The sequence below is a fragment of the Salmo trutta genome, chromosome 13, assembly GCF_901001165.1.
Source record: "Salmo trutta chromosome 13, fSalTru1.1, whole genome shotgun sequence".
Classification (NCBI taxonomy): domain Eukaryota; kingdom Metazoa; phylum Chordata; class Actinopteri; order Salmoniformes; family Salmonidae; genus Salmo; species Salmo trutta.
The window spans coordinates 42,631,933-42,654,404 of NC_042969.1; the positions used below are offsets into that span (position 1 = coordinate 42,631,933).

The 22,472-nt window shown below is 41.6% G+C and overlaps 1 protein-coding gene across 1 annotated transcript in view; it reads left to right on the forward strand.

The window, feature by feature from the left end:
• Positions 1-22,472, forward strand: part of LOC115205797 (cyclic nucleotide-gated cation channel) — a 52,312-nt gene that overhangs the window by 24,248 nt on the left and 5,592 nt on the right. Inside the window, exons 6-8 of the mRNA XM_029772109.1 lie at positions 15,911-16,017; positions 16,221-16,480; positions 18,261-18,470. Of these exons, the coding sequence (XP_029627969.1) occupies positions 15,911-16,017; positions 16,221-16,480; positions 18,261-18,470 (577 nt within the window). The remainder of the gene's footprint in view (positions 1-15,910; positions 16,018-16,220; positions 16,481-18,260; positions 18,471-22,472) is intronic.

A 22,472-nucleotide genomic window follows, 5' to 3' on the forward strand; every position in this document is an offset into this window, starting at 1 on the left:
TTGAGACTTTACAGATTCATCATATGACAAGTGTTGGATATCTCCACACTTTATGTGATCAAACAAATCACAAATGTCATTAGCCACCGCATTGGAATTCTTCCTTACGGTCTTACCGCAGTTTGGGCAAAGTTGTTTAGCTTGCTTTGTGGTGTTTGGGCCAGGACAGGGGTGTACATCACCACAGAGTAGCGGACTGAAAGTAATAAGCAGCTTGTTAGGGTTAACACCGGTCTCAGATGCGCTGCAGAGTTTCTTGTGTACATCAAGATAAGAGGATTCTACTGCAACTAGCACCAAGATAAGAGGTCTCTACCTCTTTGGGACACAATACAGTCCATGGAGAATAAGAGCACCTCCTCCCAGCTGCCCACTGCACTGAGGATAGGAAACATTGTCACCACCGATAAATCTACGATAATCGATCATTTCAATAAGCATTTTTCTACGGCTGGCCAAGCTTTCCACCTTGCTACCCCAACCCCGGCCAACATTTCAGCACCCCCCGCAGCAACTTGCCCAAGCCTCCCCATTTCTCCTTCACCCAAATCCAGACAGCTGATGTTCTGAAAGAGTTGCAAAATCTGGATCCCTACCAATCAGCCGGGCTAGACAATCTGGTCCCTCTCTAAAATTATCCACTGAAATTGTTGCAACCCCTATTACTAGCCTGTTCAACCTCTGTTTCGTATCGTCTGAGATCCCCAAAGATTGAAAAGCTGCCGCAGTTATCCCCCTCTTCAAAGGGGAGACACTCTAGGCCCAAACTGTTATAGACCTATATCCATCCTGTCCTGCCTTTCTAAAATCTTCAAAAGCCAAGTTAACAAACAGATCACCGACCATTTCGAATCCCACTGTACCTTCTCCACTATGCAATCTGGTTTCCGAGCTGGTCATGGGTGCACCTCAGCCAAGCTCAAGGTCCTAAACAATATCATAACTGCCATCGATAAAACACAGAACTGTGCAGCCGTCTTCATGGAACTGGCCAAGGCTTTCGACTCTGTCAATCACCACATTCTTATCGGCAGACTCAATAGCCTTGGCTTCTCAAATGACTGCCTCGCCTGCTTCACTAACTACTTCTCAGATAGAGTTCAGTGTGTCAAATCGGAGGGCCTGATGTCCGGACCTCTGGCAGTCTCTATGGGGGTGCCACAGAGTTCAATTCTCGGGCCAACTCTTTTCTCTGTATACATCAATGATATCGCTCTTGCTGCTGCTGACTCTCTGATCCACCTCTACGCAGACGACACCATTCTGTATACATCTTGCCCTTCTTTTGACACTGTGTTAACAAACCTCCAAACGAGCTTCAATGACATACAATACTCCTTCCGTGGCCTCCAACTGCTCTTAAATGCTAGTAAAACTAAATGCATGCTCTTCAACCGATCGCTGCCCGCACCTGCCCACCCGTCCAGCATCACTACTCTGGACAGTTTTGACTTAGAATATATGGACAACTACAAATACCTAGGTGTCTGTTTAGACTGTAAACTCTCCTTCCAGACTCACATTAAGCATCTCCACCCAAAATTAAATCTAGAATCGGCTTCCTATTTTGCAACAAAGGCTCCTTCACTCATGTTGCCAAATATACCCTCGTAAAACTGACCATCCTACCGATCCTTGACTTCGGCGATGTCATTTACAAAATAGCCTCCAACAGCCTACTCAGCAAATTGGATGTAGTCTATCACAGTGCCATCCGTTTTGTCACCAAAGCCCCATATACTACCCACTGCTGCAACTTGTATGCTCTCGTTGGCTTTCCCTCGCTACATATTTGTCACCAAACCCACTGGCTCCAGGTCATCTATAAGTCTTTGCTAGGTAAAGCCCCGCCTTATCTCAGCTCACAGGTCACCATAGCATCACCCATCCGTAGCATGCGCTCCAGCAGGTATATTTCACTGGTCATCCCCAAAGTCAAAACCTACTTTGGCCGCCTTTCCTTCCAGTTCTCTGCTGCCAATGACTGGAACAAATTGCAAAAACTGCTGAAGCTGGAGACTTACAGTGAGGGAAAAAAGTATTTGATCCCCTGCTGATTTTGTACGTTTGCCCACTGACAAAGAAATGATCAGTCTATAATTTTAATGGTAGGTTTATTTGAACAGTGAGAGACAGAATAACAACAAAAAAATCCATAAAAACGCATTGCAAAAATGTTATAAATTGATTAGCATTTTAATGAGGGAAATAAGTATTTGACCCCCTCTCAATCAGAAAGATTTCTGGCTCCCAGGTGTCTTTTATACAGGTAATGAGCTGAGATTAGGAGCAAACTCTTAAAGGGAGTGCTCCTAATCTCAGTTTGTTACCTGTCCACAGAAGCAATCAATCAATCAGATTCCAAACTCTCCACCATGGCCAAGATCAAAGAGCTCTCCAAGGATGTCAGGGACAAGATTGTAGACCTACACGAGGCTGGAATGGGCTACAAGACAATCGCCAAGCAGCTTGGTGAGAAGGTGACAACAGTTGGTGCGATTATTCGCAAATGGAAGAAACACAAAATAACTGTAAATATCCCTCGGCCTGGGGCTCCATGCAAGATCTCACCTCGTGGAGTTGCAATGATCATGAGAACGGTGAGGAATCAGCCCAGAACTACACGGGAAGATCTCGTCAATGATGTCAAGGCAGCTGGGACCATAGTCACCAAGAAAACAATTGGTAACACACTACGCCGTGAAGGACTGAAATCCTGCAGCGCCCGCAAGGTCCCCCTGCTCAAGAAAGCACATATACATGCCCGTCTGAAGTTTGCCATGAACATCTGAATGATTCAGAGGACAACTGGGTGAAAGTGTTGTGGTCAGATGAGACCAAAATGGAGCTCTTTGGCATCAAATCAACTCGCCGTGTTTGGAGGAGGAGGAATGCTGCCTATGACCCCAAGAACACCATTCCCATCGTCAAACATGGAGGTGGAAACATTATGCTTTGGGGGTGTTTTTCTGCTAAGGGGACAGGACAACTTCACCGCATCAAAGTGACGATGGACGGGGCCATGTACCATCAAATCTTGGGTGAGAACCTCCTTCCCTCAGCCAGGGCATTGAAAATGGGTCGTGGATGTGTATTCCAGCATGACATTGACCCAAAACACGTGGCCAAAACAACAAAGGAGTGGCTCAAGAAGAAGCACACTTGGACATACCCTGGGATAGGGGGCGCCACAGCGCATTTTGAAAAAAAATCGTTCCCATTTTCAACGGCCTACTAATCAAACTCAGAAGCTAGGACATGCATATAGTTATTTTATATGGATAGAAAACACCCTAAATTTTCTAAAACTGTTTGAATGGTGTCTGTGAGTATAACAGAACTCGTATGGCAGTCAAAACCCCGAGACCGATTGAACCAGGAAGTGGGAATCTGAATTGTGGACTCGACTTCACAGCCTTACCTATAATTCACAACGTGAAAAAATGATAATTGAGCACTTTCCAGTGCTTCCACTAGATGTCCCCAGTCTTTACAAAGTGTTTTGAGGGTTCTACAGTCGAAACTCAGTGAAAGAGACGATGTGGCAATTGGTCACTGTAGTAGGGCCATCAGCATTGTGACGTCGGCGGCCGTGTCTGCCCCCACCTTTGGAAACGTTTTGAAACACAATGAAATCGTCCCACTCGAATCTGATTGGCTCTCTTGTTGAAACAGGCCCTGACGATTAATGTTATACAACGTTTGACATGTTTGAACGAACCTACAGCAGTCAAAAAAGTCATTTTTCCTTAGGCAGCGCCCGCATCAACATTTGATTACAGCCTTAGGACGCGCTAACAACAGGAAGCTAATGGAACATAAAGCATGGACTTTTTCGACCGAAAATACATTTGTCGTGGACAAGGGATCCGTGGAAGTGCTTTCTGATGAAGACAACTAAAGGTGAGGGATTATTGGCAATATTATACAATATCAGATGTGATGTGCAATTGTTCAAAGATGGCGCCGAGCTAGGCTTTCGAGCTCATTTTCTGGGTATCGCATCCCCTTTGATCTCAAAGTGTGATTACCCTGTAAAGTTAATTTAAAATCTGTTATGACAGGTGTTTTCAAGAGATATTCATCTATAAATCTTAGATTGACAATATTAAAAAAAAAAATCGTTTTCGAATAGTAATTTATAAAATTGTAGCACTGAGACGCATTTTATGGGAAAATAGTTAGTCAACGTCAGGTGCCGATGTAAAATGCTGTTTTTATATAGAAATATGACCTTTATTGAACAAAAGATTGCATGCTGTGTGTAACATGATGTCCTAGGTGTGTCATCTGATGAAGTTTGTAAAAGGTTAGTGCTGCATTTAGCTGTTTTTTGGTTATATTTGATGCGTGTGCTTGGTAGGAAAATTAATATGATGCGACTTTTACCATGTACTCCTCTAACATAATCTAATATTGTGCTTTTCCTGTAAAACCTTTTTGAAATCGGACAACGAGGGTCGATTCAAGAGAGGTGTATCTATAAAACGATATGAGACAGTCCTATATTTGAAAAAAAAAAAATATTGAATTTCGTTATGCTAATGTGGCTAGGAGTTTTCGCTGGAAAATGATCCCGCTAACGGGATGATATGCGCAAGGTCCTGGAGTGGCCTAGCCAGTCTCCAGACCTTAATCCCATAGAAAATCTGTGGAGGGAGCTGAAGGTCCGAGATGCCAAACGTCAGCCTCGAAACCTTAATGACTTGGAGAAGATCTGCAAAGAGGAGTGGGACAAAATCCCTCCTGAGATGTGTGCAAACCTGGTGACCAACAACAAGAAATGTCTGACCTCTGATTGCCAACAAGGGTTTTGCCACCAAGTACTAAGTCATGTTTTGCAGAGGGGTCAAATTTCCCTCATTAAATTGCTAATCATTTTCTAACACTTTTGACATGCGTTTTTCTGGATTTTTGTTGTTGTTATTCTGTCTCTCACTGTTCAAATAAACCTACCATTAAAATTATAGACTGATCATTTCTTTGTCATTGGGCAACCGTACAAAATCAACAGGGGATCAAATACTTTTTTCCCTCACTGTATATCTCCCTTACTAATTTGAAGCATCAGCTGTCAAAGCAGCTTACGGATCACTGTACCTGTACACAGCCCATCTGTAAATTCCATACCTCATCCCCATAATGTTATTTATTTTCTTGCTCTTTTGCACCCCAGTATCTCTACTTGCACATCATCTTCTGCACATCTATTCACTCCAGTGTTAATGCTGAATTGTAATTATTTTGCCTATTTATTGCTTTACCTTTCTAATCTTACTACATTTGCACACACTGTATATAGATTTTTCTGTTGTGTTATTAACTGTACATGTGTTTATTTCATGTGAAACTCTGTGTTGTTGTTTTAGTCGCACTGCTTTGCTTTATCTTGGCCTGGTCACAGTTGTAAATGAGAACTTGTTCTCAACTGGCCTACCTGGTTAAATAAAGGTGAAATACATATATATTTTTCTAAATCTACCAACTTTAAAAATGTAGCTCAACAGTTACAACTGAAGTATCTGATGATCAATGAATTAGAGGGAAAGACATTTGTTTCTTAACACATTAGTTAGGCCTGTGTGCACATTTTATATAAGCACATTTTCTAATTCATTCCTCTATATTGTTCTTGCAAAATATATGTCTGGTGACTGTGATCAGGGCATGGGAATGGAAGAGCATCTGAATTAGCATCTAAATTAACAAGGCATGCACAAATCACCACATGATTCTCTATCAAAAGACTGGCCAAACCTGTGTTCCTAAAAGTTCATTCAAATGCAACTATAGTTAGATCAACCAATACATCACTAGTAGTCTAGTTGTAGTTAGATCAACCAATATATCACTAGTAGTCTAGTTATAATTAGATCAACCAATACATCATGAGGAGTCTCGTTATAGTTAGATCAACCAATACATCACCACTAGTAGTCTAGTTATAGTTAGATCAACCAATACATCATCACTAGTAGTCTAGTTATAGTTAGATCAACCAATACATCGTCACTAGTAGTCTAGTTATAGTTAGATCAACCAATACATCATCACTAGTAGTCTAGTTATAATTAGATCAACCAATACATCATCACTAGTAGTCTAGTTATAGTTACATCAACCAATACATCATGAGTAGTCTGGTTATAGTTAGATCAACCAATACATCATGAGTAGTCTGGTTATAGTTAGATCAACCAATACATCATGAATAGTCTGGTTATAGTTATGTTTCTCATGATAATGTATTGCTTGGTTGCTTTTGAAGCGCTTTGAGATTGTTATGAAAAAACGCTATAGAATCAAATCAAAGTTTATTTGTCACGTGCGCTGAATACAACAGGTGTAGACCTCACAGTGAAATACTTACTTACAGGCTCTAACCAGTAGTGTGAAAAAAAGGTGTGTGTGTGTGTACGTAAGTAAAGAAATAAAACGACAGTAAAAATACATTTGAAAATAAGAGTAGCAAGGCTATATACAGACACCGGTTAGTCAGGCTGATTGAGGTAGTACAGTGCCTTGCGAAAGTATTCGGTCCCCTTGAACTTTTCGACCTTTTGCCACATTTCAGGCTTCAAACATAAAGATATAAAACTGTAATTTTTTGTGAAGAATCAACAACAAGTGGGACTCAATCATGAAGTGGAACGAAATTTATTGGATATTTCAAACTTTTTTAACAAATAAAAAACTGAAAAATTGGGCGTGCAAAATTATTCAGCCCCCTTAATTTAATACTTTGCAGCGCCACCTTTTGCTGCGATTACAGCTGTAAGTCGCTTGGGGTATGTCTCTATCAGTTTTGCACATCGAGAGACTGACATTTTTGCCCATTCCTCCTTGCAAAACAGCTCGAGCTCAGTGAGGTTGGATGGAGAGCGTTTGTGAACAGCAGTTTTCAGTTCTTTCCACAGATTCTCGATTGGATTCAGGTCTGGACTTTGACTTGGCCATTCTAACACCTGGATATGTTTATTTGTGAACCATTCCATTGTAGATGTTGCTTTATGTTTTGGATCATTGTCTTGTTGGAAGACAAATCTCCGTCCCAGTCTCAGGTCTTTTGCAGACTCCATCAGGTTTTCTTCCAGAATGGTCCTGTATTTGGCTCCATCCATCTTCCCATCAATTTTAACCATCTTCCCTGCCCCTGCTGAAGAAAAGCAGGCCTAAACCATGATGCTGCCACCACCATGTTTGACAGTGGGGATGGTTTGTTCAAGGTGATGAGCTGTGTTGCTTTTACGCCAAACATAACGTTTTGCATTGTTGCCAAAATGTTCGATTTTGGTTTCATCTGACCAAAGCACCTTCTTCCACATGTTTGGTGTGTCTCCCAGGTGGCTAGTGGCAAACTTTAAACAACACTTTTTATGGATATCTTTAAGAAATGGCTTTCTTCTTGCCACTCTTCCATAAAGGCCAGATTTGTGCAGTATACGACTGATTGTTGTCCTATGGACAGAGTCTCCCACCTCAGCTGTAGATCTCTGCAGTTCATCCAGAGTGATCATGGGCCTCTTGGCTGCATCTCTGATCAGTCTTCTCCTTGTATGAGCTGAAAGTTTAGAGGGACGGCCGGGTCTTCATAGATTTGCAGTGGTCTGATACTCCTTCCATTTCAATATTATCGCTTGCACAGTGCTCCTTGGGATGTTTAAAGCTTGGGAAATCTTTTTGTATCCAAATCCGGCTTTAAACTTCTCCACAACAGTATCTCGGACCTGTCTGGTGTGTTCCTTGTTCTTCATGATGCTCTCTGCGCTTTAAACGGACCTTTGAGACTATCACAGAGCAGGTGCATTTATACGGAGACTTGATTACACACAGGTGGATTCTATTTATCATCATTAGTCATTTAGGTCAACATTGGATCATTCAGAGATCCTCACTGAACTTCTGGAGAGAGTTTGCTGCACTGAAAGTAAAGGGGCTGAATAATTTTGCACGGCCAATTTTTCAGTTTTTTATTTGTTAAAAAAGTTTGAAATATCCAATAAATTTCGTTCCACTTCATAATTGTGTCCCACTTGTTGTTGATTCTTCACAAAAAAATACAGTTTTATATCTTCATGTTTGAAGCCTGAAATGTGGCAAAAGGTCGAAAAGTTCAAGGGGGCCGAATACTTTCGCAAGGCACTGTATGTACATGTAGATATGGTTAAAGTGATTATGCATATATGATGAACAGAGAGTAGCAGTAGTGTAAATAGGAGGGTTGGTGGGTGGTGGGACACAATGCAGATAGTATTATTATTATTATGAATATGTTATAATATGTCCAACAGGTAGGCTTACCTCTTATTTCTGAATAGGAAGAAATTGTCTCCAACACAAAACCCTTGTGTTGTTAGTAGCCTGAAGTCAATTTAAAAGACTGTTTAATTTAATTAGGCCTTCTCGAATTAGCCTACTTTCAGCACCCAGGCGCTGTCAATCTCTGCAGCTTCCACTTCATAGTAATGTAAATTATATTAATTTCTTGAATATATGGCTTATTGTGTGGTCAATACTTTTTGTTCAATAGCTTCATTATGGGCAACAAAACATATTGTTTTTATTCAAAAAAAACTATAGCAGTACCAAGCCTACCTCCAGCCCTCCTTCTCATCTTCGCTTTCTCCCTCATAGTTATTGCATTTTTTAAACAAATGAAGAAGAAAATAATCAGAGGTAGCCTTTGTTTCACTTCCTGAGTGCCATTGTACACAGCACAGCCATTGTTTAGGCAACACAAAAGGGTTTACATCAGCAAGAGCAGGGCAGGCCAGGGCTTATGATTGGGATAGCCTATCCATTGCAGTGGGTAATGCAGGGTAGCCTAGTTTTTTATACACCATTCCAGCAGTGCAAATACTCGGGAAGGAAGGTAATTTCTTAGATATATAACTTTGCCCTGTGCTTCTCTGAGCATGCTCTTCATATACAGTGTCTTGCATAAGTATTCATCCCCCTTAGTGTTGTCACGCTAAACCTGAGAGAGACGCTTTATTTCTCTATTTTCTTAGGTCAGGGTGTGGGGTGGGCATTCTATGTCATTATATTTCTATGTTTTGGCCAGGTATGGTTTCCAATCAGAGCTGTCTATCGTTGTCTCTGATTGGGAACCATGCTTAGGCAGCCTTTTCCCACCTGTGTTTGTGGGTAGTTGTTTTCTGTTTTGTGCTTCAGTACCTGACAGAACTGTGCACTTTCTTTTGCCTTTGTTAGTTTTGTTCGAGTGTTTGTTTGATTCAAATAAATAATCATGAACACGTGCCACGCTGCATCTTGGTCCCCTCTCTACGACGATCGTTACAGATGTTTTTACTATTTTGTTGCATTACAACCTGTAATTTAAATGTATTTTTATTTGGATTTCATGTAATGGACATACACAAAATAGTCCAAATTGGTGAAGTGAAATGAAAAAAATTACTTGTCATAAAATTCGAAAAAATTAAAAAACTGAAAAGTGGTGCGTGCATATGTATTCACCCCCTTTGCTATGAAGCCCTTAAATAAGATCTGGTGCAACCAATTACGTTCAAAAGTCAGAATTAGATTTAAAAAAGTCCACCTGTGTGCAATCCAAGTGTCACATGATCTGTCACATGATCTCAGTATAGAGTGGAAGTTGGACATTAACATAAAGTTAGGTTGGAGTCATTAAAACTAGTTTTTCAACCACTCCACAAATTTCTTGTATATCTATTTTGTGCATGACACAAGTAATTTTTCCAACAATTGTTTACAGACAGACTATTTCACTTATAATTGACTGTATCACAATTCCAGTGGGTCAGAAGTTTACATACATTAAGTTGACTGTGCCTTTAAACAGCTTGGAAAATTCCAGAAAATTATGTCATGGCTTTAAAAGCTTCTGATAGGCTAATTGACCTCATTTGAGTCAATTGGAGGTGTACCTGTGGATGTATTTCAAGGCCTACCTTCAAACTCAGTGCCTCTTCGCTTGACATCATGGGAAAATCAAAAGAAATCAGACAAGACCTCAGAAAAAAATGTAGACCTCCACAAGTCTGGTACATCCTTGGGAGCAATTTCCAAACACCTGAAGGTGCCACATTCATCTGTACAAACAATAGTAAGCAAGTATAAACATCATGGGACCACGCAGCCATCATACCGCTCAGGAAGGAGACACGTTCTATCTCCTAGAGAGGAACTTACTTTGCTACGAAAAGTGTAAATCAATCCCAGAACAGCAGCAAAGGACCTTGTGAAGATGCTGGAGGAAACAGGTACAAAAGTATCTATATCCACAGTAAAACGAGTCCTATATCGACATAACCTGAAAGGCCGCTCAGCAAGGAAGAAGCCACTGCTCCAAAACCGCCATAAAAAAGCCAGACTACGGTTTGCAAATGCACAAGGGGACAAAGATCGTACTTTTTGGAGAAACGTACTCTGGTCTGATGAAAGAAAAAGAGATCTGTTTGGCCATAATGACCATCGTTATGTTTGGAGAAAAAAGGGGGAGGCTTGCAAGCCGAAGAACACCATCCCAACCGTGAAGCACGGGGGTGGCAGCATCATGTTGTGGGGCTGCTTTGCTGTAGAAGGGACTCGTTTACCTCAGAAAATAAATGACATCATGAGGTAGGAAAATTATGTGGATTTATCAAAGCAACATCTCAAGGCATCAGTCAGGAAGTTAAAGCTTGGTCGCAAATGGGTCTTCCAAATGGACAATGACCCCAAGCATACTTCCAAAGTTGTGGTAAAATGGCTTAAGGACAACAAAGTCAAGGTATTGGAGTGGCCATCACAAAGTCCTGATCTCAATTCTATAGAAAATGTGTGGGCAGAACTGAAAAAGTGGGTGTGAGCAAAGAGGCCTACAAACTTGACTCACTTACACCAGCTCTGTCAGGAGGAATGGGCCCAAGTTCACCCAGCTTATTGTGGGAAGCTTGTGGAAGGCTACCCGAAATGTTTGACCAAAGTTAAATAATTTAAAGCCAATGCTACCAAATACTAATTGAGTGTATGTAAACTTCTGACCCACTGGGAATGGGATGAAATAAATAAAAGTTGAAATAAATCACTCTCTCTACTATTATTCTGACATTTCACATTCTTAAAATAAAGTGGTGATCCTTACTGACCTAAGACAGGAATATTTTACTAATGTCAGGATTTGAGAACTGAGTTTAAATGTATTTGGCTGAGGTATATTTAAACTTCCGACTTCAATTGTATATATATACACCTGATCTGAAAGGCCCCAGAGTCTGCAACACCACTAAGCAAGAGGCACCACCAAGCAAGCGGCACCATGAAGACCAAGGAGCTTTCCAAACAGGTCAGGGACAAAGTTGTGGAGAAGTACAGATCATTGTTGGGTTATAAAAAAACGTTCAACATCCCACGGAGCACCATTAAATCCATTATTAAAAAATTGAAAGAATATGGCATTCCAACAAACCTGCCAAGAGAGTGCCGCCCACCAAAACCCACAGACCAGTCAAGGAAGGCATTAATCAAAGAGGCAACAAAGAGACCAAAGATAACCCTGAAGGAGCTGCACAGCTCTACAGCGGAGATTAGAGTATATGTCCATAGGATCACTTTCAGCCGTACACTCCACCGAGCTGGGCTTTACGGAAGAGTGGCCAGAAAAAAGTAATTGCTTAAAGAAAAAATAAGCAAACACATTTGGTTTTCACCAAAAGGCATGTGGGAGACACCCCAAACATATGGAAGAAGGTAGTCTGGTACTCTGGCGCAAACCCAACACCTCTCATCACCCCGAGAACTCCATCTCCACAGTGAAGCACGGTGGTGGCAGCATCATGCTGGGGACATGTTTTTCATCAGCATGGACTGGGAAACTGGTCAGAATTGAAGGAACGATGGACGGCGCTAAATACAGGGAGTTTCTTGAGGGAAACCTGTTTCAGTCTTCCAGAGATTTGTCACTGGGATGTAGGTTCACCTTCCAGCAGGACAATGACCCTAAGCATACTGCTAAAGCAACACTTGAGTGGTTTAAGGGGAAACATTTAAATGTCTTGGAATGGCCTAGTCAAAGCCCAGACCTCAATCCAATTGAGAATCTGTGGTATGACTTAAAGATTACTGTACACCAGCGGAACCCATCCAACTTGAAAGAGCTGGAGCAGTTTTGCCTTGAAGAATGGGAAAACATCCCAGTGGCTAGATGTGCCAAGCTTATAGAGACATACCCCACAACACTTGCAGCTGTAATTGTTCGAAAGGTGACTCTACAAAGTATTGACTGTGGGGGGGATGAACAGTTATGCACGCTCAAGTCTTATTTCTTGTTTGTTACACAATAAAACATATTTGGCATCTTCAAAGTGGTAGGCATGTTGTGTAAATCAAATGATATTAAAACCTCTTGACGGTCGCCTAGGATAGGGGGCGCTACAGCGATTTTTGAAAAAACATTGTGCCCATTTTAAATGGCCTCCTACTCAAACTCAGAAGCTAGGATATGCATATAATTAATACTTGTGGATAGAAAACACCCTAAAGTTTCTAAAACTGTTTGAATGGTGTCTGTGAGTATAACAGAACTCATATGGCAGTCAAAACCCCGAGACCGATCGTAACAGGATGTGGAATTCTGAATTGCGGACTCAACTTCAGCACCTTGCCTATAAATCACACCGTGAGCAATGGTTCATTGAGCACTTCCTATTGCTTCCACTAGATGTCCCCAGTCTTTACAAAGTGATTTGAGCCTTCTACTGTGAAAACTGAATGAATGAGACGCAGTGGAACGTGGTCACACGGAGAGGGCCATCACCATTATGACGCCGGCGCCCCTGGCTACCCTCCCCTTTCGAAACATTTTGAAACACAATGCAATCATCCCCCTTGAATCTTATTGGAGCTCTGGTTGAAAAAGACCCTAAAGATTTATGTTATACAACGTTTGACATGTTTGAACGAAACTAAATTTAAAAAAAATGCATTTTGTTGAGAGAGAAGTCCCGCAGCCGACGGTAGTTTTGGAGCAGCCTTCAGAACGCGCTAACAAGAACAAGCTATTGGGACGTAAAGGATTAACTTTTTCGAACGAAAATACATTTGTTGTGGACCTGGGATTCCTGGAAGTGCTTTCTGATAAAGATAATCAAAGGTAAGGGATTATTGACAATAGTATACAAGAGTAGATTTGATATGCGATTGTTCCAAGATGGCGCTGACCTGTAACGGTAGCCTATTTTTCTGAGTATCGCATCCCCTTTTATCGCAAAGTGTGATTACCCAGTAAAGTTATTTTTAAATCTGGCATTACAGGTGCTTTCAAGAGATATTCATCTATAAATCTTAGATTGACAATATTACATTTTAAAAATGTTTTCGGATAGTAATTTAGTAAATTGTAGCGCTGTTTCACCGGATGCATTTGAGGGAAAATAGTTAGTCAACGTCACACGCCGATGTAAAATGCTGTTTTTATATATAAATAAGAACTTTATCGAACAAAAGAATGCATGTATTGTGTAACATGATGTCCTAGGTGTGTCATCTGATGAAGATTGTCAAAGGTTAGTGCTGCATTTAGCTGTTTTTTGGTTATTTGTGATGCATGTGGTTGGTCGGAAAATGGCTATGTGGCTACTTTTACGATATACTCCTCTAACATAATCTAATGTTTTGCTTTTGCTGTAAAGCCTTTTTGAAATCGGACAACGTGGTTCGATTCAGGAGAGGTGTATCTATAAAACGATATAACATAGTCCTATATTTGAAAAAAATAAAAAAATAAATGTTGTTATCCTGTTGGGATAGGGGGCAGTATTTGCACGGCCGGATAAAAAACGTACCCGATTTAATCTGGTTACTACTCCTGCCCAGTAACTTGAATATGCATATATTTATTGGCTTTGGATAGAAAACACCCTAAAGTTTCTAAAACTGTTTGAATGGTGTGTGTGAGTATAACAGAACTCATATGGCAGGCAAAAACCTGAGAAGATTCCTTACAGGAAGTGGCCTGTCTGACAAGTTCTTGTTATTCTTGGCTCTGTTTATTGAAAACTGAGGATCTTTGCTGTAACGTGACACTTCCTACAGCTCCCATAGGCTCTCAGAACCCGGGAAAAAGCTGAATGACGTAATTCCAGCCTCTGGCTGAAAAACATTAGCGCGTTTGGTTGGTGGTCGATCAGAGGGCCATCAGACTGAGGCTCGTGCACGAGGGGATCCCATGCTTTTATTTTCTCTCTCTTTGAACGTAAACACGCTTTGCCGGTCAGAATATTATCGCTTTTTTACGAGAAAAATGGCATAAAAATTGATTTTAAACAGCGGTTGACATGCTTCGAAGTACGGTAATGGAATATTTCGAATTTTTTTGTCACGAAATGCGTCGTGCTCGTCACCCTTCTTTACCATTCGGATAGTGTCTTGAACGCACGAACAAAACAGAGGACATTTGAACATAACTATGGATTATTTGGGACCAAACCAACATTTGTTATTGAAGTAGAAGTCCTGGGAGTGCATTCTGATGAAGAACACCAAAGGTAATAACATTTTTCTTATAGTAAATCTGACTTTGGTGAGTGCTAAACTTGCTGGGTGTCTAAATAGCTAGCCCTGTGATGCCGGGCTATCTACTTAGAATATTGCAAAATGTGCTTTCACCGAAAAGCTATTTTAAAATCGGACATATCGAGTGCATAGAGGAGTTCTGTATCTATAATTCTTAAAATAATTGTTATGCTTTTTGTGAACGTTTATCGTGAGTAATTTAGTACATTTTTTGTATATTCACTGGAAGTTTGCGGGGGGTATGCTAGTTCTGAACAAAACATGCTAATGTAAAAAGTTGGTTTTTGATATAAATATGAACTTGATTGAACAAAACATGTATGTTTTGTAACATAATGTCCTAGGTGTGTCATCTGATGAAGATCATCAAAGGTTAGTGCTGCATTTAGCTGTGGTTTTGTTTTTTTTTACATTATATGCTAGCTTGAAAAATGGGTGTCTGATTATTTCTGGCTGGGTACTCTGCTGACATAATCTAATGTTTTGCTTTCGTTGTAAAGCCTTTTTGAAATCGGACAGTGTGGTTAGATTAACGAGAGTCTTGTCTTTAAAATGGTGTAAAATAGTAATATGTTTGAGAAATTGAAGTAATAGCATTTCTAAGGTATTTGAATAACGCGCCACAGGATTCCACTGGCTGTTACGTAGGTGGGACGATTTCGTCCCGTCGACCCTAGAGAGGTTATGCTAATGGCGATAGGATTTTTCGCTGGATGTCCATCCCGTATACGGGACGGAGCCCGACCAGGGGATAACCTCCAAAAAAATCTACGTTAATTCCAGGTTGTAAGGCATCAAAATAGGAAAAATGCCAAGGGGGCGGTGAATACTTTCGCAAGCCACTGTAGCCTAGGCCTGTAGCCTAGGCCTATGGCCTATAGTAATCAAGACCACACTAACATAACTTGATACTGAGCGCCCAGCAGAGCATCAGGGATGAGGGGCATCATCGGGCACACATGAGATACTATAACAAGCCACTCATTATCAACCCCTGAGCGATAAGACATTTAATACAAGTAACAATTGTCTTAGGATCACCACTTTATTTCAAGAATGTGAAACCCCTGATGAGATACTATAACAAGCAGCTCATTATCAACCCCTGAGCGATATGACATTTAATATAAATTCAAATTTAAAACAGATGACCCTCCCCCATTTTCCTCTGGGTAATTATGTACATTTCGACCACTCCCTTTTAGTCAACAATGTGTCTTGATTTGAAGCTACCCCACCTAGCATCAGACTGGCTGGTTCATTCTTTGCTCACCTTAAAGATATGTAGTGACTGTAATGTAGTGACAGTAATGTTGTGACAGTATTGTAGTGACAGTAATGTAGTGACAGAATTGTTGTGTGTTCTGTGCAGGGCATGTTTTGATGAGCTTCAGACGAGTGGTGCCATCGTGTGGCTGGTGTTGGACTACCTGTGTGACGGTCTCTACATCTTGGACACAGCTGTCAGGCTACGCACAGGTCAGAGGTCAATTTCCCACAATGTGTTTCTGTCGTGTTTCTGTTCTTTTTCCTTGAATCCTCACGTCCCCTGTTCTCCCCTCCTCAAAGAGCATTGGAGGACAATATCCACCCTGAGTCTGTCTGCCTACCCTGAGTCTGTCTGCCTACCCTGAGCCTGTGCCCTAACACTGACTGTGTAACTCTACCTGTTTGTTTATCAGGTTTCCTGGAGCAGGGTCTGTTGGTGAAGGACCTCTCTAAGCTGAGAGACAGTTATCTGAAGACGGTTCAGTTTAAACTAGACCTGTTGTCTATCCTGCCTACTGACCTGTTCTACCTATCTCTGGGAATACACACTCCTCTCCTCCGCTTCAACAGACTGCTGCGGTTCAACCGCATGTTCGAGTTCTTCGACCGCACAGAGACCAGGACCAGTTACCCCAACGCCTTCCGTATCACTAACCTGGTCCTTTACATACTGGTACGTGCACACACACACACACACACACACACACACACACACACACACACACACACACATACATTGGTGAGAGATATGTGGTACACACACAAACTAACACATTTACACACACAAGCATGCATGTGTAACCAAGTTGAATTAGTTAAACTTACAGCTCAGCTAAAAATGCCACCACCTGCACCATCCAGTGGCGAGTTGTTTGGTGGCGCAGCTGTCTAAAGTGTTTCAAACAGGGTGGACACATGGGTATGCGAGGCTGAGGATTCAACATCGAATACCAGTTTGGGCTCATCAGCAAGGAAGCTATACTAATAAGTAAACAGAATTAAGCCAGTATATAAACACACACAGACTCTAACATTAAAAAAGAGCTGATCGCGAACTACAGGAAACGGAGGAGCGAGCACACCCATATCCACATCAATGGGCTTGTATTAGTTTCTTGGCATCCACATTACTAAGGAATTATCAAGGTCCACCCACACAGTTATGAAGAGGGCACAACCTCGTCCCTCTCACGAGGCTGAAAAGATTGGCATGGGCCCTCAGATCTTCAAAAGGTTCTCCAGCTGCACCATTGAGAGCATCTTGACTTGCTGCGCCACTGCTTGGTATGGCAACTGCAATGCACCCAACCGTAAGGTGCTGTTGTGACAGTAATGATGTGACTTCAAAGGGTGGTGTGAACGGCCCAGTACATCACTGGGAAGGGTGGTGTGACCGGCCCAGTACATCACTGGGAAGGGTGGTGTGAACGGCCCAGTTCATCACTGGGAAGGGTGGTGTGAACGGCCCAGTACATCACTGGGGCCGAGTTCCCTTCCATCCAGTACCTCTATATCAGGAGGAGAGTCCAGCCACCCAACAGGACCCTGAACAGCTTCTACCCCCAAGCCATAGACTGTTTTCTCTGCTACCGCACAGCAAGCAGTACCAGAGCACCAAGTCTGGAACCAACAGGACCCTGAACAGCTTCTACCCCCAAGCCATAGACTGCTAAATAGCTCATCAAATGGCTACCTCGGACTACCTGCATTGACCCTTTTTCCAGCTAACTCTTTTGCACTGAATCTACCCACACTCACACATACATACACACATACACACATACATATACTGACACCCCAACACACACACACACACACACACTTGAGTAATTTAGCAGACCCTCTTATTCAGAGTGACTTACAGGAGCAATTAGGGTTAAGTGCCTTGCTCATGGGCACATCGGCAGATTTTTTTACCTAGTCAGCTTGGGGATTCAAACGACAAACCTTTCGGTTACTGGCCCAACACTCCTAACCACTAGGCTACCTATCATTGGATTAAAGGTAAAAGTTGGGTGCAAAAAATACTAAATGCTCTTACGTTGATGACTTTTAGCAAATCCAATGAGTCTGTTTACTACCCTGAGTCTGTCTAATACCATGAGTCTGTCTAATACCCTGAGTCTGTCTAATACCCTGAGTCTGTCTGCTATCCTGAGTCTGTCTGCTATCCTGAGTCTGTCTACTACCCTGAGTCTGTCTACTACCCTGAGTCTGTCTGCTACTGATTCAAGAGCGTCTGCTAAATGACTTAAATGTAAATGTAAATGTAATTCAACGTTATTGCATAGATTTGAGGGGTTGAAATGACTAGGAAACAATCTTGATTCAACCAGTTTTTGCCCAGTGGGTTGTTGGAAAAGGACCCATAAGGAAGCTTTTCCTGTTAGTCTACACCTGTTGACAAATAAATGTTAATTTGATTTAACCCTAACCTGCTGTTTCTCCTCCAGGTGATCATCCACTGGAATGCCTGTATGTACTACTCCTTCTCCAAGGCCCTGGGACTGGGGTCTGACTCCTGGGTGTATCCCAACCAGACCACTCTGTCGCGGGGTTACATCTACTGCCTCTACTGGTCCACCCTCACCCTCACCACCATAGGAGAGACACCGCCACCCGTACGAGATGAGGAGTTCCTCTTCGTGGTCTTTGACTTCCTGGTGAGTGTATAATGTAACCCTATACCCTATTCCCTAGATAGTGGACTACTTTATGTCTGACATAGAATACTATTCCCTAGATAGTGCAGTACCAAGGCTATTGAGTCTGCCAATAAGAATGCAGTGATTGACAGAGTCGAAAGCCTTGGTCGGGTCGATGAAGACGGCTGCACAGTATTGTCTTTTATCGATTTCGGTTATGATATCATTTAGGACCTTGAGCGTGGCTGAGGTGCACCAATGACCAGCTCGGAAACCAGATTGCAGAGTGGAGAAGGTACAGTGGGATTCGAAATGGTCGGTGATCTGTTTGTTAACTTGGCTTTTGAAGATTTTAGAAAGGCAGGGCAGGATGGATATAGGTCTATAACAGTTTGGGCCTAGAGTGTCTCCCCTTTGAAGAGGGGGATAACCGCGGCAGCTTTCCAATCTTTGGGGATCTCAGACAATACGAAACAGAGGTTGAACAGGCTAGTAATAGGGGTTGCAACAATTTCGGTGGATAATTTTAGAGAGGGACCAGATTGTCTAGCCCGGCTGATTGGTAGGGATCCAGATTTTGCAACTCTTTCAGAACATCAGCTGTCTGGATTTGGGTGAAGGAGAAATGGGGAGGCTTGGGCAAGTTGCTGCGGGGGGTGCTGAAATGTTGGCCGGGGTTGGGGTAGCAAGGTGGAAAGCTTGGCCAGCCGTAGAAAAATGCTTATTGAAATGATCGATTATCGTAGATTTATCGGTGGTGACAATGTTTCCTATCCTCAGTGCAGTGGGCAGCTGGGAGGAGGTGCTCTTATTCTCCATGGACTGTATTGTGTCCCAAAGAGGTAGAGACCTCTTATCTTGGTGCTAGTTGCAGTAGAATCCTCTTATCTTGATGTACACAAGAAACTCTGCAGCGCATCTGAGGCCGGTGTTAACCCTAACAAGCTGCTTATTACTTTCAGTCCGCTACTCTGTGGTGATGTACACCCCTGTCCTGGCCCAAACACCACAAAGCAAGCTAAACAACTTTGCCCAAACTGCGGTAAGACCGTAAGGAAGAATTCCAATGCGGTGGCTAATGAGATTTGTGATTTGTTTGATCACATAAAGTGTGGAGATATCCAACACTTGTCATATGATGAATCTGTAAAGTCTCAAAGTAACATTTCGCTTGTTTGCAATGTATGCTGTGTAAATGTGGTTCCAAACATTGGGATGCTGGGCACAAGCAGGGATGATGAGTGAAATCTAGATGAGATAGTTGATGTATCAGCAGTGGGCACAGAAGATGACATGTTTGACTGTTTCAATCAGAGAGGTCTTCACTTTATCCATGTGAACGCACGAAGCCTGCTGCCGAAATTAGAGGACTTAAAACTCCTGGCTTCTAACACCCAGGCTTCAGTAGTTGCTGTGACTGAGACATGACTCGATGGGTCTACTGAGGACGATGAGGTTGAGCTACCAGGTTTTAGCATTTATAGAATAATCTGAAACTGAAATGGTAGCAGCGTGTTTTTACTAGGAAGGATGTGCATTTTATCCCTTGTTCAGATCTGAAAATGGATGGTCTTGAGGTTGCATGGGTAGAAACACTTCTTCCTGAATGTCGTCCTGTACTGGTTGGTCTGTGCTATCGGCCTCCTAAGCAGAAGAACGTCTATGATTGAACTGAATTGCTGTGATCACAATGTATTGGCTGATAGAGAATGTATTCTGATTGGTGGTTTTAATACAAATGTGCAGTTACCATCCCAGAGAAGTACACTAGTAAATGCCCTGGATAACTTTAATCAGTTATTTGGACTGAAACAACTGATTGTTGAGCCAACCCGGGTGTGTATTGACAGTAAATCAACTTTGGATTTGATTATTGTATCAGACCAAGAGAACGTCTGTCAGTCAGGAGTCTTAAATATTGGTTTTAGTGATCATATGGTAACCTGCTGTACCCGTAAGACATCCAAACTGCTACTAGAGACAAGTAATAACTACATGAAGGTACGGTTTATAAAACAAAACTCAAAGGAACGTTTTGTAGAAGGACTTGGACATTTGGATTGGTCTCATGTACTAAACTGTGATGTCACTTCACCCCTACCTACATGTACAATTTACCTCAACAAACCTGTACCCCCGCACACTGACTCGGTACCGGTACCCCCTGTATATAGACTCGTTATTGTTATTTTATTGTGTTACTTTCTATTATTTTTTATTGTAGTTAATTTGGTAAATATTTTCTTAACTCTTCTTGAACTGCACTGTTGGTTAAGGGCTTGTAAGTAAATATTTCACGGTAATGTCTGCACTTGTTGTATTCGGCGCATGTGACAAATTAAAGTTGGTATCTTTTTAACAATCTGTTTCTGTCTGCGCTCAACTCTCTGACTCCAATGAAACAAATTAGAATCAAACTAGCGGTCAGGGAAATGGATCACTTCTGAAATCTTAGACCTCATAAGGAAAAGGGATCGCTACCTGGCCAGATTCAGAAGGACAAATCTACAATACGATTATGATGGTTATATTAACTGTAGAAACCAGGCAAGATACAAAATGGATAAGGCCAAATCCTAACATTACATAGACACTGTTAATGACAACTTACATCAGCCTCATAAACTGTGGAACATTTTAAAGGACATTGGCTCAAAAGCTCCACATAAGGGAAAATCCTGTAGTATTAACCTGGATATTGATGATGTTTCATGTTATGACCAGGCAAAGGTTGCTAATTATTTTTAACCCAGTTTTAACAACTATAGCCTCATCTCTGGTTAATAAGTTACCCACCTGCTCTGGACACCATGGCCAGTCTTTATTAACAACTTTTACCATAGCAAAGGATCACTAATGATTTGTTTGAGCTGTGTATGGTAACAGAGGACAAAGTTTCCAATCTACTATGCTTAATGAGCACCAACAAAGCAACTGGGCTGGATAACCTTCCAGCAAGATTCATAAAGGATAGTGCTTGTGTCACTGCTAAAATGATAACTCATATTGTAAACCTTTCTATCACTAGTGGTACGTTTCCCAGTGATCTCAAAACAGCCCTGGATGGTTCCACTCCACAAGAAGAGCAGTAAAACAAATGTAGGAAATTACAGGCCTGTGTCAATCCTCAGAACCTCATCCAAAGTTGTTGAGAGATTAGTTTCTAATCAACTTGAAGGATACCTTCTGGAGAACAATCCTATTTCTGAACTCCAGTCTGGCTTTAGAACAGCTCATTCCACTACTTGCCTTATCCACCTTTTTGACCACATTAAGCAGGAAAGTGAGAAGTGGAACTATACAGCTATGGTCATGTTAGACTTGTAGAAAGCTTTTGACACTGTGGACCAATGATATTCTCCTGATGAAACTGAAATGCAGGGGTCTAAATGATGTAGCAGTGGTTTAGGTCTTATCTGACCAACACAACACAAGTATGTAATGTTGGTGATGTCAGAGGCCAAAGAAATATCCTGTGGAGTACCACAGGGATACATTTTAGGGCCTCTCTAATTTCTAATATATGTTCATGTATTTATTTATTATTATTTATAATGTATAATTTACATGTAGTGTGTGTATCTATCAGTTACACATTTATTTGTATTTATTTATTTAACCTTTTATTTAACTACGCAAGTCAGTTAAGAACATATTCTTATTTACAATGACGGCCTACCAAAAGGCAAAAGGCCTCCTGATGGGACGGAGATGAAAACAATATATATATATATATATTGGACAACACACATCACTACAAGAGAGAGACAACACTACAAGAAAGAGACACCACACCACTACAAGAGATAGACAACACAATACTACATAACGAGAGACCTAAGATAACATAGCAAGGCAGCAACACATCACTACAAGAGAGACAACACAACACTACATAAAGAGACAACACTACATAAAGAGAGACCTAAGACAACATAGCAAGGCAGCAACACATCACTACAAGAGAGACAACACAACACTACATAAAGAGAGAGCTAAGACAACAGCATGGTAGCAACA